This window comes from Gadus macrocephalus, chromosome 8 (genome assembly GCF_031168955.1).
Source record: "Gadus macrocephalus chromosome 8, ASM3116895v1".
NCBI lineage: Eukaryota > Metazoa > Chordata > Actinopteri > Gadiformes > Gadidae > Gadus > Gadus macrocephalus.
The window spans coordinates 9,201,781-9,219,038 of NC_082389.1; the positions used below are offsets into that span (position 1 = coordinate 9,201,781).

At 52.1% G+C, this 17,258-nt stretch overlaps 1 protein-coding gene across 5 annotated transcripts in view; it reads right to left on the minus strand.

The window, feature by feature from the left end:
- The window catches only part of LOC132462881 (microtubule cross-linking factor 1), a 58,756-nt gene that overhangs the window by 22,395 nt on the left and 19,103 nt on the right, over nt 1–17,258 (minus strand). For all 5 annotated transcript variants that reach the window (XR_009526918.1, XR_009526919.1, XM_060058659.1 and 2 more), the window contains exons 4-5: nt 6,224–6,283; nt 4,280–5,698 (exon numbers count right to left, since the gene is read on the minus strand). Coding sequence is in view for 3 of the 5 variants with exons in the window: in XM_060058659.1 (XP_059914642.1) it covers nt 4,280–5,698; nt 6,224–6,283 (1,479 nt within the window). In the remaining 2 variants the exon portion in view is untranslated. The remainder of the gene's footprint in view (nt 1–4,279; nt 5,699–6,223; nt 6,284–17,258) is intronic.

A 17,258-nucleotide genomic window follows, 5' to 3' on the forward strand; every position in this document is an offset into this window, starting at 1 on the left:
CCTGCTTCAATATCTTCCTAGAGGTCGATAGCGATGCCTCAGAAAGAGAAGGGAGCTGGACTAGATTTGCTGAGTCAAGTCAGTGCAGGAGAACCGCGGTCCACACGTCCAACACACACACACACACACACATGCGCACGCACACACACGCACACACACACACACCTTTTGATGTAGCAGTGCTCTCCTTTTCGTGTGTACATAACAGGACAACTTGGGAGTGTGTCCTCTATACTTTTAGACCTCGACCTCAGACTCATTTAAGCTCTGCATCTATTTATTTATGCTGGACGCTGGCCGTCGATATATTTATCCATTGTTGAGTTTAGCTGTTTGTCTGTAGCTTTTGTGTTTGTAATGTTATAGCTACCCAGTCTGCATATATCGAGTGTATCGTTTTTAATCTGCAATAATATTTGCTACTCAGAATGCCATTGAGGCGGGAGCGTCCACAAACTAGATAAGTCTATGGCGCTCTCTTATATCTTCACCTCTTTCCAACTTCAAAAAAAGGCCAGAGATACACAGCATACAGCAGCACCTCCATAGTACCAAAAGTAATTGAAGAGAGTACATTAAGGCAGGTTGTCTTTTTCTCTTGCTTTCAGTAAATGTTGTATGCTTAAACAGTGTACCAGGAGGTAAAGAGATTATGCACGTGTAATCGAGTTCACCTTGTAGTTCTACCCTGTATAATATATATAACACACATTTTCAAAGCACTGCATTTTTGTCCCCTCCCGCAGTGTGGCGTATTATTAAAGTGTCATGTATAATTCATGCATCCCTTTTATCAAAATTATTCTATTTTTCATAGGCCTGAAACAAACTCACAAATAACAATGCAACCTCACCCGCTCATCAGTGATTTCCCCATGCGTTTTTTATCACCATGTAAAGAAACCAATGAACTCCTTTGACCCTCTTCTTCCTCCCCCCCCAAACACACACACTCCTGCTGAGCTGGGTAGACCAGTGTCAGGTCTGCTGTAAGGGGGGAGGGGGGGTTAACGAGGTTTGGCGAGGGATAGTGTTGCTCACTGACCTCCACGTTCAGAGCCAGGGGCCTGTGGTGGTACCTAGTGAGTCCCGCCGCCAGCGCCCTGCCCTGGGACAGGGCGCCCCGGACGCCTGGGGGGCCCCCGCCCTGGCTCAGGCTGGGGGGCTCGGCGCCTCGCTCCTGTCCTAGTCGCCACTCCAGCTCATCCCTCTGACCGGACTGTGAGGTGGGGTGGGGGGGGGGGGGGGGGGGGGGGGGGTTGGGGGAGGCAGTCGAAAGGGGGGAGGGTGGGCGTGCAGGGGCGGGACAGTAGGGGGGGGTAGTAGGGGTAGTAGGGTGGGTGTATCCAGGGAGGGGGGGGGGGGTTACAAGAAGGAGTGTGGGTTGGCGTTAAGGGCCAGCGGGGGAGGGGGGAGACGACAGATGGGGTAGTACACAGGTGTGGGTGGGGGGGGGGGGGGGGGGGAGGTGCAGGTAGGATTGTAGGTGGTTTGGGGGGGGGGGGGGTGAGGTGGAGATGAGGAACAGAAGACAACAATGGAGGGATGGAGGGCAGGGGAGGAGAGCATGGGGGGGGGGGGGGACGACGACAATAGAAAACCATAATAAACGAAATAATAAAATGGGTGAAGAACAGAATCTTAGTTGGTGGTGGTGGTGGTGGTGGTGGTGGTGGTGGTGGCAAGTGTTTGTGTGTGATGGGGATGGGATGGGGGGAACAGGGTTCGGGTGGGGTTTCGGGGGGACGGGTGGGGTTCAACGGAGACACTACACAGCGTGACGAAGTACAAATGGACTACAGTATGAAGAAGAGCGCAAAGAGGAAGACCAACTTAAACACGACGGTGTATGAGAGAGAGGAGAAGAGGACGAGAATGAGGACGAACAGAACCATGGGCTGGAACATCTGGGGGGTGGCAGGGCAGGGGGGGGGGGGGGAGGGTGAACACAAGTGGGAGGAACAAAGAGAGGGAACCGGGAGGGCAGGGGGAGGGGGGGGGGAAAGAATGCAAAACTCCGGTTATGAAGCGCATGCGATGAGGGATCCATGAGTCCAAACCAACGGCTGAGAGATACTCAAAAGTGCAAAACAGCAGAGCTGGACCAGTGTGAGCAGAGATCCGTGCGGCCGCGGCGCTGATACGGGGGGGGGGCAACAGCACGAAGCTGGAGTTTGACTGCATGTCGTTAAAATGAAGAAGGTTGCTCTTTATAGTGCAGAGAATAAACATCTAAAAAAAGGAGTTCGGAGTTTTAACTTTGAGGTTCAGGACATTGTGAACCGAGCTATTAGCTTCTTATTGGACAGACTTCTAACCAGCTCGAAACAACTGTTTTCAAGCGTTAAATGCATCGTTAATCTCTTAATTTCCTCTGGCGTGAGTCCAATTTAAGTAGTTATTTGGGTTTTCTGTTTCGCTTGAAGCCATCACTTCAGGATTGTCTTTTGCCTTTTCTGACTCATCTTTTTAGACAGTGGTAGGCAGAGGTCCGATAAAAAATGCAAGCCGTTAGCAGGCCTGTACACATAGAGGTTGGCCCCAACCACCCAGCTCCAACCAGCCTCACCACTTCCTGGCAGCTCATGACAGGCAGACACAATGTAAGACATTGGATAGAATCAAGAACAACCCTTCCGTTTACTAGATCATGCAAGCAAGCAGGCTGATCCAGTGAGAGTTACAGCTCTGAATATTGTCCTTTTGTTTACTATCCAACATCTGGCTTATGGAGAAGCCTTGCGAGGGGTTGACAGCCCGGTCGTGCAGCAGGGACACATGTGCATGTTCACATGTTGACTCACACAAGAAGCAAGCAAGCCGCGTGAAGAAAGAGACACAGAAAGCGCGAGGCCAGCCAGCTCGATTCTTCCATCGGCGGCTCATTCAAAAACTTGTATAACCCTGGAATGGGCTCTCTCCTTTTTTTTTTTTTTTAAATGGAGCGCTGGTTATTTTAAAACATGACACACTTTCCTCATCGCCTTGGCAACACCACAGAGTGTACCCGATGCAGTTGTGGCGCGTGTGAGCGATGGCGGCGGGCGATTCAGCCGGGTGGACAAAAGCGCCACGGCTTGTTGCAGACCAATCGAGTGAGCGCCTGCAGACCCTAACGCGGCGCAGCGGCGGAGCGTTGGGTCGATCACAGGGTGCTGCTGCTGTCGGCCCACTGTGACACAGCCGACTGGAAGAAGCTGGCTCAAGGACTCCCCCCCTCACCCACCCACCCACACACACCCACACCCACACACCCCCAGACACTCTGCCCAGCAGCAACCTCGGGTTCTGGCGGAAATTGAAGCGAGGCAGCAGGGAGGTGGGGGACAAGGCTGAGGCCGAGAGAGGGGGGGGGGCACAGGGGCAGGCAGGGTGGGGGCTGCAAGGGTGGAGGCTGCAGGGGTGGTGCGGCTGGCTGTGAAGGCGTGCATGGGGATGCCGATGGGAATGCAGCGGGGGAGGGGGGGGGGGGGGGGGGGATGGCAGTGGGGGTGGTGGTGGAGGTAGGTTGGAGGACGGGGAGGGGGTCGGTGGCCGGTGGTGGCTGAACTGGGTTGGCTCAAGGGCGGCCGAAGCAGGGGCTACTGCGGTCGGCCACTGCTGGATCTCTTTCCGGGGGTTCGCCTGCACGCGTTGCTATTTTGGGTTTGCGCCAACTACCAGGCATACCAATGTCATTAATTCCACCTGCACGCTCTGGCGATGAGGCCACATTCAGCGGCCTTGCAATGGCCAAGTAATGACTGCATACTTGGGTGCATTTACAATGAGCCATAATGGAATGTCACATTCTGAAAATATACCCCTGGGTTTCCTAGTGACACCGATGCTAGACCCAATTTGTAGGCTCGCTTTAATAGGACTTTAAAATGTTGACAATTTACTTATTTAATCCTTGGTTCAACCTCAAGTCATGTTTTCAATGCAACTGTATTATACCGTTCTGGCACAAATTGTTATCTATGTGTCTGATAATATGTAGGTGATGATGTTAATAACCAAGTGCAATGGTTTGGGGGTTGATATTCTAATCAGTACTACAGCGCATTCTACACAGCAATCTTTTACTGCAACACTTGTGGGAGAGGCAATTTAACGTATTGACGTGATACGGGCGACTAAGCCGTTCTTTCTTGCTTTCCATTTGTTTTTTTTTGCAAGTGAAAAAAGCAGCGAGAGAAAAGGGGGAGGAGGTCTAAATGTTGCGAGGGGATCCAAGCACATGAAAAGTATGGCGCCTGGACAACCAATCCCAGGCGGGCATCGATGGGGCACTTACCTGGAAGTCCGAGGTCAGGTCCCGCCCCAAGGTGCCGATGGGCGAGTCGCGGGACATGGAGGTGACCGTGGACAGGAAGCTGCTGGACTCGGTGAGGTGGGGCATGGGCGACAGGTCGTCGGTCCGGTCCCTCATGCCCTCCCCCAGGTGGTCCACCTTCTCCATGAAGATGTGCAGCTCCGTGCGGAAGGCCTTCATGCGCGTGTTGATGGTGTCCAGCACCTGGGGGTCCGGCTTGGGGGACCGGGGCGCCCCCGACGGCGCGCTCCCGTCCGGGGAGTCTCCGGCCGTCGCCAGCGGCCTCCCGTCGAACACCAGGCTGTCCGTGTCGGCGATCAGCCGGTCCACCGTCTTCCCCAGCCGGTCCGCCTCCCGCTTCACGTTGGACAGCGCCTCGCGGTCCTCCCGCCGCCGCGCCGCCAACGCCGCCGCGCTGAGCTCGCTGCCCTCCGACGGCTTGAGGCTGCCGAACCCGGAGGTGGTCCCCGTCCTCTCGAAGAGGTCCTCCGAGTCGCTCTCGCCGCCGACGGGCCCCTCCCTCTTGGGCTGCAGGAGGAGGAGCCGCCCCGCCTCCTCTTCCTCGGCGGCCTCCCGCCGCCCCGCGTCGCTCTCCGCGTCGCTGTCGCGGGGGCTGCCCGTGCGCGTGCCCAGGTGGGCGGCCAGGTCGCAGCGCTGCACGTTGGACATCAGCACGCGGTTCTCGTACTGCAGCTTCATCACCTTGCCGCTCAGCTCGTTGATCTGCATGCGCGCCGCCTTCAGCTCCTCCATCATCACCAGGCCGCTGCCGCCGCCGCCGTTCCCGTTGCCGGGGCGGTACGACCCCCCCTCGCCGCTTCCACCGCCGACGTCCTCCCCGATCGCCGTGGCACCGCCGCCGGAGGTGGAGGGCCCGAACTTGAAGCGGTTGAGCTCCGAGGTCAGTTGCTTGTTGTGGTCCTCGATCTCGGAGATGGAGCGCCGCAGAAGCTCCGCCTCCTCCTCCACGAACTGCAGGTGGCGCCGCAGCTCGTTGGCCGACTCCAGGGCGTCGCCGCCGTAGGGCGACGACGGCATGCTGGAGAAGGGCTCGCGGCCGAAGCAGTCGCGCTCGTACTGGCAGCGGATGTCCTCGTTCTCCGCCCGCAGGCTGCGGTTCTCCACCTCCAGCTCCACGATCTTCCGGCCCAGGATGTTGGCCTCCTCCTCCACCAGCTTGAGGCGCAGCCGCAGCTCCGCCTCGCGGGTGCTGTGGGGGCCGCCGCCCGAGCACTCGGCCAGCGGCAGGGGGCTGTCCACGTCGCCGTACACCGACTTGTACTTCTGCAGCTCCTGCTCCAGCTCGTCCTTCTCCCGGCCCAGCTTGGCCATCTTCTTCCTCATGAGCGTCGACTCCTCCTTGGCGAACTGCAGCTGGCAGCGGAGGTCTGCGCTGTCCTCCTGGTAGGGGGGTGAGGGAGGACACAGGAGAGAGACGCGGAGGTAGGGAAGGAAATGAGAGAGAAAGGGGAGAAATCGATAAGGAACGCACAGTAAAGCTGTGACATTAATCAAACTTTAATCGTGATTTCGATTTTTGGATCAAACAATCTCCAAACTACGATTACATTTTTTTATAGAGATTGAGAATATAGAACACCTCGATACATTTTGGTACATCATTTTCTACTTGAACGTTTTCCGTTTGAAAACTTCTTTTTTTAAGGGGAAATATCAAAGTTCTCAGTTACAAAGTGTTTTTTGTAGAAATTATGAATAAATACATCATGCTTTCAAACTCAAAAATAATCATTTGAATAATCGTGATTTCAATATTGTAAAATTGTAAATAATCATGATTAGGATTTTTTACATAATCGAGCAGCCCTAATGCACAGGATCGCAAATCAGGTCTTTCACATGATTTATCAAGCTGAAGGGGGGGTGGCGAGAGTATAGGGGAGCAAATTGATGGGATTCTCTCACCTGACTCATAGATTTCTTGTCTTTGAATGATTCCCTGCTCCCTCTCCGTCGTAATGCCGTCTGAGAAGAATCAAAGAGATGGAGGAGTTGGAGCATCCATGCATAAACATAAACACTAGCCATTCGATGGTCCATTATTGAGCAGACTGTGGAGCAGACGATGCACAGAGAATACAAAGGCTTGCATGGACAGAGGGTACTCAGAAGGGCTCGTTGGATGTCCAATTTAGGATTTGTGTGTTTCAAACAAATGTTCTCTCGGCATCACACAGCACATATTGCAATCGAAGTCCAAAAAACAATTATGACCCAATATAGATTCAACAACGAATGCCAAAAAAATATGATGATTAGTAATTGTAGGTGGCCGCACTGGCCGACTTCACTTCCTTTGACTTTCCACCAACAAGATAATATCATATTTCCCTCCCCATTTTACGAAGACTGGAATGGCTGACAAGCATGATTTGGGCATTTTGGCACAGTCCCAGAAATCCTGAAGCATCTATTCACATTTTTTCTCCCCATCCGTTTGCCTTGGCAATATTTTATCTTATGCAAGTAAGGTGCACTCTAACAGCCATACCCCATTGTCTTCAAATCACGGTGATGATCAAATTCCCAACGACTGATGCAGTAGATACATGCCAGGAGGCAAATCTCTGCGCGAGTTTACACAGCATCCCAGCATCAGGTCAAAGCCCAGAGACTAATCAAGAAGTATTTAACTCAACCCGGGGAGATCCCATTCCATAATTATGATCTGATTCACGCACACGTGGGTCCACCCTAATAGCCCGTATCAAAAGCTTACATCTGGACCCGATGTAAATCCGAGGGCCCCGACGCGGAAACACAACACAGGACGGATGAACCGCACGCGTAATTCCAGGCGGTGTCACTTGAATTAGTCACTCATGTCCTGGAAGACACTCGAGGAGAGACGGGATCATCCCAGAGACAGTGGTTTGGGTGTCACTCAGGGGCGGAGGGGGGGAGGTTGGAGTCGAGTGGGACAGCGTGCGTCGGGGCTTGTATTCCAGCCCTCCGTGTGACAGACAGACAGACAGATCTTGGCCCGGCTCAGAGTCAGCGACACACAGCAGTGTCACCACCGCCCCTCCCTTCCAGCAAGCCCCCCTCAGCCAACCCCCCCCCTGCCAGACGGAGAGGGGAAATCCGTCCTCTCTCCAAACACACGGCCGCTGCACGCAAAGCCCGGATCAAAAATAAGCGGTATCTGGCACGGTCGCTTGCAGCTTTCCCGACTCATAAAATCCTTCCCGTTTGTTTTTTTATCAGCGTTCCACTACCTGGAGGCAGCGGCGGGGGGAGGAGAGAGGGAGTAGGCTGCGAGGAGGCAGGGAAGGAGAAGAGTTGTGCGGGACAGGTGGATTGGGACAGACGGGGAACGGCGGGAGGCCTCCTCTCCATTAGCGAGGGGCGCTGAGCGTTTCAGTCAGGGGGAATATGGTTGTTTTCCACAAACAGATTGCCGCTCCGGTGGCGAGGTACGAAAGGTCCACGTCGGACGCTCCCGAGGCGATGGGAACATTTCTCGTGCACACACACACACACACACACACACACACACACACACACACACACACACACACACACACACACACACACACACACACACACACACACACACACACACACACACACACACCATTCATTCATTCAGTGAGGTAAAAGGGTCTGGTTTGCCATTCTGCCCAACCTCAACTCCCAATCCAATGGTGCAATTTGCCAGAACTTAATTTTAGATGAAAATGCCTATATTTAAGTCTTGGCTTTTGAACTGCGGTTAGTACGTTCTGTACCGATTTGGTAGTTGACGTTGCAAATGCTCACTAAAGAGTCACCAAACCAAAAGGTCAAAAAGGCGAGCTCTTAAGCACGGGGGCTGCTCTGCCAAACCAAACCGGCCCGTTTGAATCATTCATGGCGGGGACAGATGGAAAAGAGCGAGAGAGGGAGAGGGTGAGGTGAGCCCATTCTGCCCTGAGCCGAGCTGGACCTTGACTCACTCTCTGGCAGGCTCCCCCTCTTTCCACGGAATGGGAGAACCCTCCTTAGGAACATCAGTGTCAACACAGTGGGAGAACAAGCACAATGCCTCGGTCCTCCACAAGCGCGTACAGTGAAAAGAGGAACACAGCTTGGAGTACAAAACGGATAGAACCCTTTCATGTCGTGCCACGGTAAAACGGCTTCTCTATTTGGGCCCAGCGCAGCTGAAAAGACGCGATTGTACGACGCGCTTCCCGACCGACTCGTGTGGATCCACACAGTCACAGTGTGTGCCCACATTTGGAACAAACAAAAGGACGAGAACTCGGGCGAATTGTCATCTAATTTACACACAAAATCCTGTACAGCCCTCGGTGTCCCAGAAGGACCTCTGGTGCTAAATAAGGCATTCGGTGCGGTTGCAGTTACAATACGTCCTACAAATCTCTCTTTAAATCGTCTTGTCCTTGAATATAAAGAGCTTTAAAGGGCTCAACATGTGCCATCGGGGAGGTCGTCTGCCTGTCACTGCTGATGTTCATCTCCCTGCTGTCGTGTCCCCTCCTTGTCGTGAACAAGACTCCACTCGTGTGCGGTGTTAGTGGAGGGAATACCCTGCCTGCTACCGTGAGCCTCTGCTAACAGGCAATGGATTCTTTCTTGAGTGGCCCCTGTGCCTCGAATAGACAAGATCGTGTTACTCCTGTTAAAGGAGACCCTGCACTAAACCATCCGTCACACAGTCACAGGTGCCTTGATGGAAATAAGACATCACGTGTGTGTGTGTGTGTGTGTGTGTGTGTGTGTGTGTGTGTGTGTGTGTGTGTGTGTGTGTGTGTGTGTGTGTGTGTGTGTGTGTGTGTGTGTGTGTGTGTGTGTGTGTGTGTGTGTGTGTGTGCGCGCGCAGGTGTTAAAATCAACGCCTGCGTTTGTACTATGATAACACCACTGTGAAGAGAGTCTTGTGTAAAAGTAGGGGGGGGGGGGGGGGAAACCAAATCATAACGTACTACAAATATGTTTTTAAGCCGGAACAGTGCCCGTAGTGAAAGTGGTTGCTTGTACAATCGCGGCCTGTAACGCAGCCCTCCCCCGACCCAACCTCCTCGTGTCCAGCGTGCTTCGAGCCCGCCTCCGCTGCGCTCGGAGCGGCCGTGCTAATCCGGCACGGGGAGGGGAACCACCAGACATGGTGTAACTCCCGGCCGCGGCGACAGATCCCGTCTCCCCTGGGAGATGGCGGATTAGAACCACTTCCCCACAAAGCTCCGCACAAACGCTCAGAGCGCGCCTCGCTACACGGCGCACGCAGGGGGATGGGGCGCACGCAGGGGGATGGAACACACGCCGTCACCAGCCGTTACCTGTCCCTGAGCCAAAGACATTATCCCTTTATATGTTTGTTTCGTGTCCTGTGTACAGCACCATAGGGACCCTGAAAGGCATTATATGAATATTATTATTGAGTGATTATATTATTATGTATAGCGTTTATGAGATGCAGATACCTAGAACGGAGCCTTTTGCAATCCAAGTCTAATCTATTTCTTCTTTTTCTCAACTGGAATTAATCTGCTGATATATTATCGTCATACTGGTCGGTTGAGTGTGAAAAGATTTATCCAAAATGTGTTTTAGTTGATTTAGTTTTGGATTCATCCGAAACTAGGTTTTACTAGAGAACACAGAATAAACTATCGTATCTGACAAGGAGTCAGTTCACACATTCACTAGGGATAAATGTCACAGACTCATACCACCTCCAAAGTTGCTAAATTAGTAAATTTTTCTCTGGTCCAAAATATAGTGCAGAATCTCTGAAACCAAGGCGCCATATTACGTCAGTGGATGATGTATATATTCATGTCAGAGATACAGAGTGTAACTAACTTTCGGAACTAATGTATCAAGGTATCACACACACACACACACACCTTCAGAGCAGGAGAGGAAAAGTAAGTGTGTGTGTGTGTGTGTGTGTGTGTGTGTGTGTGTGTGTGTGTGTGTGTGTGTGTGTGTGTGTGTGTGTGTGTGTGTGTGTGTGTGTGTAGTGCCTGCTCCATTCACTCCCTGGGGGTCATTGGCTGCTAATCCACCCATTGCCAATCCCCGCCCCGCCCCGACCCCACTGCACCCCCACCCTGCTCCCGCCTGTCTGTCTGTCTGAAGGCCCAGGGGGCAGCAGCCTCCCTACAGCACACCAACCAGCCAGCCAGCACACCAGCTGGCTGGCTGGCCCTAGCCTGGCTGGCTGGGGTCTTCTGAGTGACTTTCCCGCTCAAGACGCATGCATACGAAATGTGTGCAAGCCATGCACTTGCGAATGCATACGGTTGTGTGGAAAGGCCACATAACTGTAGTTTCTTGACACAGGTGCGTGTATGCTTGTGTTTGCGTGTAATAGGACTAAGAACACCAGGTGAAGCCTTGCGATGCTTCTGTACACACGGGACTCCGATGCGGAAATAAAAGGAGGTTCGCGAGTTCTCCGGCTACTGCAACTCTTTCACGCCTACTTAAATGTCTCCAAATTAATTGAGGATCACTCTGCCTTTGTGTGTGCGTGTGCGCGCTCTGCATTTGCGAGCCGGCCTTTCGTTGATCCGAGGATCCATGCCTGCAAACCCAGGCCTCCTGGGGGGGGCTTTGATCAGCTGAGTAAATACTCGTTCAGCATCGGGCACAGTGTGCCCCAGGGGACAGCATTCCACTATAGGGTTAAAACCTGGCTGCAGCCCAAGCGGCTTCACTGGGACCCGAGTCAATTATCCGGTAGGTAGGTAGGCAGCGAACAACAAGACCAAATTGGAACACAGTGTATTTGGGGAAGCATCTGTACCCAACAGCTTGGCCTATTTAGGATTATTTCTGTTCTTTTTCAGAAGCACAGCGCCTGGAAAGTGTGGCGTCTGCTGGCTGTAACAGGAAGAGTGTGCGTGTGCGAGTCAGTGCGAGTGAGTCTGTGTGTGGGTGTGCGTGTGTGTGCGTGTGCGTGTGTGTGTGCGTGTGCGTGTACGTTTCTGACTGAGTGTGTGCACGTTACTGCCTGCGTGTGTGTGTGCTTGTATGCGGTAGGAAGTGAGTGTCCACATAAAGATCAGTTATCTCCAGCCACACCCTGCAGACACACATACTGCATTGCCCCCCCCACCCCCCCCCCCCCCGCCCCCCCCCCACCCCCCCTCCCCCAACATCAATAAATATTTTCGACCAGCGCACAGGCTCACAGAGGATTAGTAGGCTAGTTAATAGCAAACGCATCAAGCCCCCATCACATTACAGAGATCTGCATGAGCGCAGTGTCAAATCTGAGCCGTAATCCATTTTGATGATTAATTCTTAAGTCCACGCGATTGAATAAGAGCGTAAGTGTCCCCCCCCCCCCCCACCACCCCCGCGTCCAGGCATGAGGGCATCTCTGGGCTTCTCTCAGGCAAGAGAGCGGGGCTGCGGCTGAGGAGGGAGAGGGGAAGGTGGGCGCGTTGTGGGGGTACAGTGCGCATGTCGACGACGTACAGGCCATCCGTCTCTGCCGTGCGGGCGCCTGCAGCTGGCGTCCGTCGTACCGCGATGTGATGCTGCTGCTGCGATTGGGCCAATCAGAGGCAGCGCTTGTACACCGTTTTTGAGGGGGATTCAATTGCAGAGTGGGAAAGCGGCGCACCTAATTAAACTAGAGAGTGGGGCGCTTCTTCAAACAATTTGCCTAAACCAATCCAAACGGACAGAATAATCCAATTATTGTGGTGTGTGTGTGTGTGTGTGTGTGTGTGTGTGTGTGTGTGTGTGTGTGTGTGTGTGTGTGTGTGTGTGTGTGTGTGTGTGTGTGTGTGTGTGTGTGTGTGTGTGTGTGTGTCACACGCTCAGAGGTAAACCAAGCTAGACGCAGCGCTTGGAGGTCACTGCAATGTCAGCCCCTCCCTGGCGGTCTTCTTTTTTTTTCCCGTAAACAGTCTCCATCTGGTGACTGTGCGGCCCGCCGTCTACAGCCTTCCAGAAGCATCATGCAGTGCCACGTCACCCCCCCACAGTTTCCGCCCCCCCCCCCCGGCCGGGAACACTGGCCATATTGAGCGCCTGTCTCAAGGCTTTAGAGGAGATGCCCGCCCGGGATGTTCTCAGTGACACAATCAATCCATCTGCAGTCCGGCAGTGGGGAACCCATGGGTTCACGGGTTAGTGTTACCAAGGCAGTGTTTGGGCCAAGAACGCTCTTCTGTTTTAGTTTTTTGTTAGATGCTGAAACAAGTCAACAGGTCACGGTCACAACAGATTAGAGCATCTTATCAACTTAAAGAAATGGCAACACGTTGTTCTAACATTCATGGTGATACTAAATGTTCTGCCGCTGCCGTTACCATTTATTTTAGTTTTTGCGTTGACTATAAAATATAGATGATGCACAATAATATACACATCTGAAGTCCACATTGATGGCTGTGCAATGTTTTCCCTGGCAATGTTCATCAAAACCTGCCATCACAGTGAGCAAAGCTCTCCGTGCTTCACAACAGGTCCTCATCTCTTCCCGGATCTCACAGCAGACCCGTATGTAGCATCGACCGTCACTAAGCACGTGGTCGAGGCAAGGTGTGCTAAATGAGCCGTCTGCACTGCTGCTTGTTTAGCACTTTAAGCTATTCCGGGACGTCTCCTGAGGTATACAAGACCTATAGCAACACATGGAGAGAAGGAAAACACAAAAACACGTTGCGTCTGGGAGGATCAGGCACCGGGAGCTATAGCGTTCCAGGCTGGTCCTGTATAGCGGCCATACATCATCTCCCAGGGGTGAGACCATCGCGACACGCTAGTGTTAAAGGGTACGGCGCAGATGGGTTGGGCTTTGGGGCTAAATCATCAGCATTATCTCAGATGATGCCGCTCATTGTAGTGCATGTTGAGGCCATGATTATATACAATCATCGGCTGAACCGATTAGCCAAGCTTCAGGGAATGTCTCTGGGTCCCGGCGGAAGTTGTAAAATTAACAACAATTGCTTCAAGCGAGAAGAACAGTCCTTTCCTTCGTCTATGCTTATGGTCCCGTTGAAAATAAAGTTATGTTGGATTTTTTGAAAACCAAATTGATAGATTGTAGCAAAACAAGAGCCTAGAGCAGCAAGGGTGAAAAATGGGCCCGCACACACCCGATGAGAACGTAGTATCTTGCGTGTGTTTCTTCGCCTATCGTGTGTGTGCACTAGTGCATACAAACGCTTTTCATGTGCCTCCGTCAGTAAATCCCTGCACATGTAATGAATGCATGTGTACGTGCACGTAGGCCAGTCAAAGTACGGTGTGAATGAGAATGATGTCTGCACACACGCATCCTCACTGTTGGACCAGTGGCAGGGACAGAGACCACCTGAAAGGCAGGAAATGAGGGTTGACTGGATGATGGAAGGGGGGGGGGGGGGGGGGGGTTTCCTTTTCCAAATCAGCGGGGGTGGGACCAGCCCTCGGGCCGTCTCCCTGGCTCTCAGGTGGGAGGCCTTGCGACGCTCGGGCCAGCTGGCAACGCGCTGAAACACACAGCTAAGAGATAGCCTGAGAACCATGGGTCTGGGAATGAGAAGAAACCAAACCGTCTTTAAAACCTCTTGAATTCTCACTCACAATCACTTTTCTACATTATGGACAACATAAATCCGAGTTTACTTCTAATGTTCTCTTCTAATGTCCGAAAAATACGTTCCATCCAGTCCATTGCGATCTCAGGTATTGTCAGTCTTTCGACTTCCTCAAGCTTTTATTTCATGGCGGGAGCCTATTTCACTACGTAGCCAAGCGGATGACAAATCACCGTACACTAACATCCATCACAGCGAAGGTCTCAAGTCCTATCAGACTTTAAGTACGCACAAACTACACAAATCAGCGAGAGTCATCACTGCACCAGAGTTTAACATTTTATTTAATCAAAACCAATACGCTTTGTGCATCTTCATGAACCCCATCGTCATTAATGCAACAAAAGGTTACTTGACCAAACACAGTAGGGCACATTAGTTTACCCAAACATGTTCACTGCGACGTATAAATGTCTTTATTTGAACGGTGCACACCCATGCACCAATATGCAAGATTGGACTAGCACGATGCTATTCTGGTAGCATGAGTGTGTGTGTGTGTGTGTGTGTGTGTGTGTGTATGTGTGAGACATTAACTTGCTGGCAACCCATTTCCGAATGCCACCACATTATGCTGAATCGGCAGGACTCTACACTGAGATAAAGAGTGATGGAGAGAGAGAGAGAGAGAGGGATTAAGAGAAAAAAAAGAGCTGAAGAGAGAGAAGGATGGCAGAACGGACCGACACAGACAGACAAACAGACAGACATGATAGTAAAACACGTTTGAATCATGAAATCTGAATTGTGCAACACACTGAATTGTTGCCGTTTCGTTGGCATGGTGACAAATGCGTCTGGTCCTAGCCCCTGCGCTTGGACAGGGTGTAGCCTCACTGGCTCCAGGTCAATAACAGCCTGGTCCATTAGCTAAACCAAGTAGAAATCAACCAACCCTGAGCTTATTCTGTGTGTAAGTAACGACCGCTGCCCGGAAGGAGGGCCCATCACCGGCCTGCGCTCCGACAGATGGCTAGGGACCGGGAAATCGAAGAGTCTCCCATGGAGATTCCAACTAAAAAGGTTTTCCCTGCACCTTCCTCACAATCCTTCCAATACCAGCCACATTCCCTGCACCAACACTGTTTATGTGGAGCATGAGACCAGCTTCCAGAGTGGTGTTCGACAGTTCTCTGTCCTAAGCATAGATTTGCAATCCATAACGCATCGTAAAATGTAAAATGTAAAGCAGATTTGACAAAACAACCAATCTCATTGTCGTTTACAACAGCCCACTCCCACATGACAAGCGACAGTGATGAGTTTGTTCCTAAAAGGTTGCTGGTTCCAGAAACCCTACACGGCCTTTCCGCTGGGGCAGTGTGGTCGATGCCATCCAATCCCTTTCCTTAAATAAACTTCCCGTCCTCTCCTCTGCCGAGGGAACCAATAGGTGGGCGGATCAACAACAACAGCAGGCAGACCTCCCGACAGGGAGAGAGAAGTGCACGAGCATCCAAATCGTGCACCTGGATGTAACACCACGGAGAAACAGATCCCCCCCTTCCAGCTGAGCCCGACCACGCCCCCCTCCAGGGGGAAGTCATCAGAGAGGATGACCCCCTCTGTTGGTCCGCACCCCGGGGAGTGATTGGACTCTGCGGTGCGCTTCTGAGAGGTCCTGCTCACTCCACCGCCTCCTGTCCAGACTAGACGAGCTACAAGGGACGTCTCACCGGCTAAAACACACACACACACACACACACACACACACACACACACACACACACACACACACACACACACACACACACACACACACACACACACACACACACACACACACACACACACACACACACACACACACACACACACACCAGAGCCCCACCCCCAGACTGGTGCCAGGAGGACTTGCTTCGTGTCCTTGTGATGCACAGCTATAAACGTCAGGCACATCGTGTTGGCTTTCATGAACCGCTGGCAGCACTCACAGCGAGCTATAAATGACACGACCCACGGACAGCTCAGAGGAGGAGGGAGGAGGAGACAGGATGGGCCGGAAGAGGAGGAGAGAGGGAGGAAAGAGGAGGAAGGAAAGGAGGAAAGAGGAAAGAGGAAAGAGAGAGAAGGAAGGAGATAGGAGGGCGGAAAGAGGAAGGAGAGAGGAGGAAGGAAAGAGGAGGAAAGAGGAAGGAGAGAGGAGGAAGGAAAGGAGGAAAGAGGAAAGAGAGAGGAGGAAGGAAAGAGGAAGGAGAGAGGAGGAAGGAGAGAGGAGGAAGAGGAAGGAGAGAGGAGGAAGAAAAGGAGGAAACAGGAAGGAAAGAGAAGGAAGGAAAAGAGGAAAGAGGAAGGAGAGAGAAGGAAGGAAAGGAGGGAGTAGGAAAGCAAGTGGAGGAACAATGTGACGAGGAAGCAGGAATCAGAGAGTTACCACCTCGTCTGCCTGCTAAAATCCCATAGCAGGCTGGCAAAGGATTCTGGGGATGGCGGGTTTGCTTGGCAGGAAGCCAACAGTGCGTAATGTGGGCTGAGAGAGAGCCAAGAGGAGAAGGCACTCATGACGACATGGAGAGGACGGAGATAAGACCGATGACAGTCAGCCTCAACCCAAAGCCCCCCCCCCCCCCCCCCCCCCCCGCCCGGTGACAGAAATAGTGCTGACGAATCATAACGCAGGATAAATAGATGCTACCTTTACCACACCGTTCCTGCCAGAACAAATACCATCAAGGCCCAGACATATAAAGTAATGGGAATAACTGCATAAATGGAGGGGAGGGGGAGAGAGAGAGAGAGAGAGAGAGAGAGAGAGAGAGAGAGAGAGAGAGAGAGAGAGAGAGAGAGAGAGAGAGAGAGAGAGAGAGAGAGAGAGAGAGAGAGAGAGAGAGAGAGAGAGAGAGAGAGAGAGAGAGAGAGAGAGAGAGAGAGAGAGAGGAGAGAGAGGAGAGAGAGAGAGAGAGAGAGAGAGAGAGAGAGATTCAGACCAATGCATTGCGTTGACAGGAGGGCTAACTGCTAGAATAGATACAAACATGCAATTTTCCCAAAGGTAAATTTCCCTTTTGAATTTGTTTTGAGACATGTCAGAGTCACGATAAAAAAACGCTTTCAGTTGATTTATTAGCGTAGTTCCTATATAGTAAGTATCTGTCCCTGCCCTGACGATTTGGGGTTTGTTCTTATACTAGGACAATACAATTACAAAGTCTGTTAAATTAACTCTCAATTCTGCGTAAGAATGCAAAAAGCGCCTTTTGTCCTCAACACATTTCACCACACTCTGCCCCGTTGAAACGCCTGCCAAGCCTCAATCAAGCCCTCGACTGTGGCCCACTGCCGCCCAGCAGAGGACGGAAGCCACTCATCGTCTTATATTTAAGGCCCTCAAAGTTCGTAAAAATTCTCAAGCCAGGTTTATACCTTCCTCTCCAAACAGTCAAAAT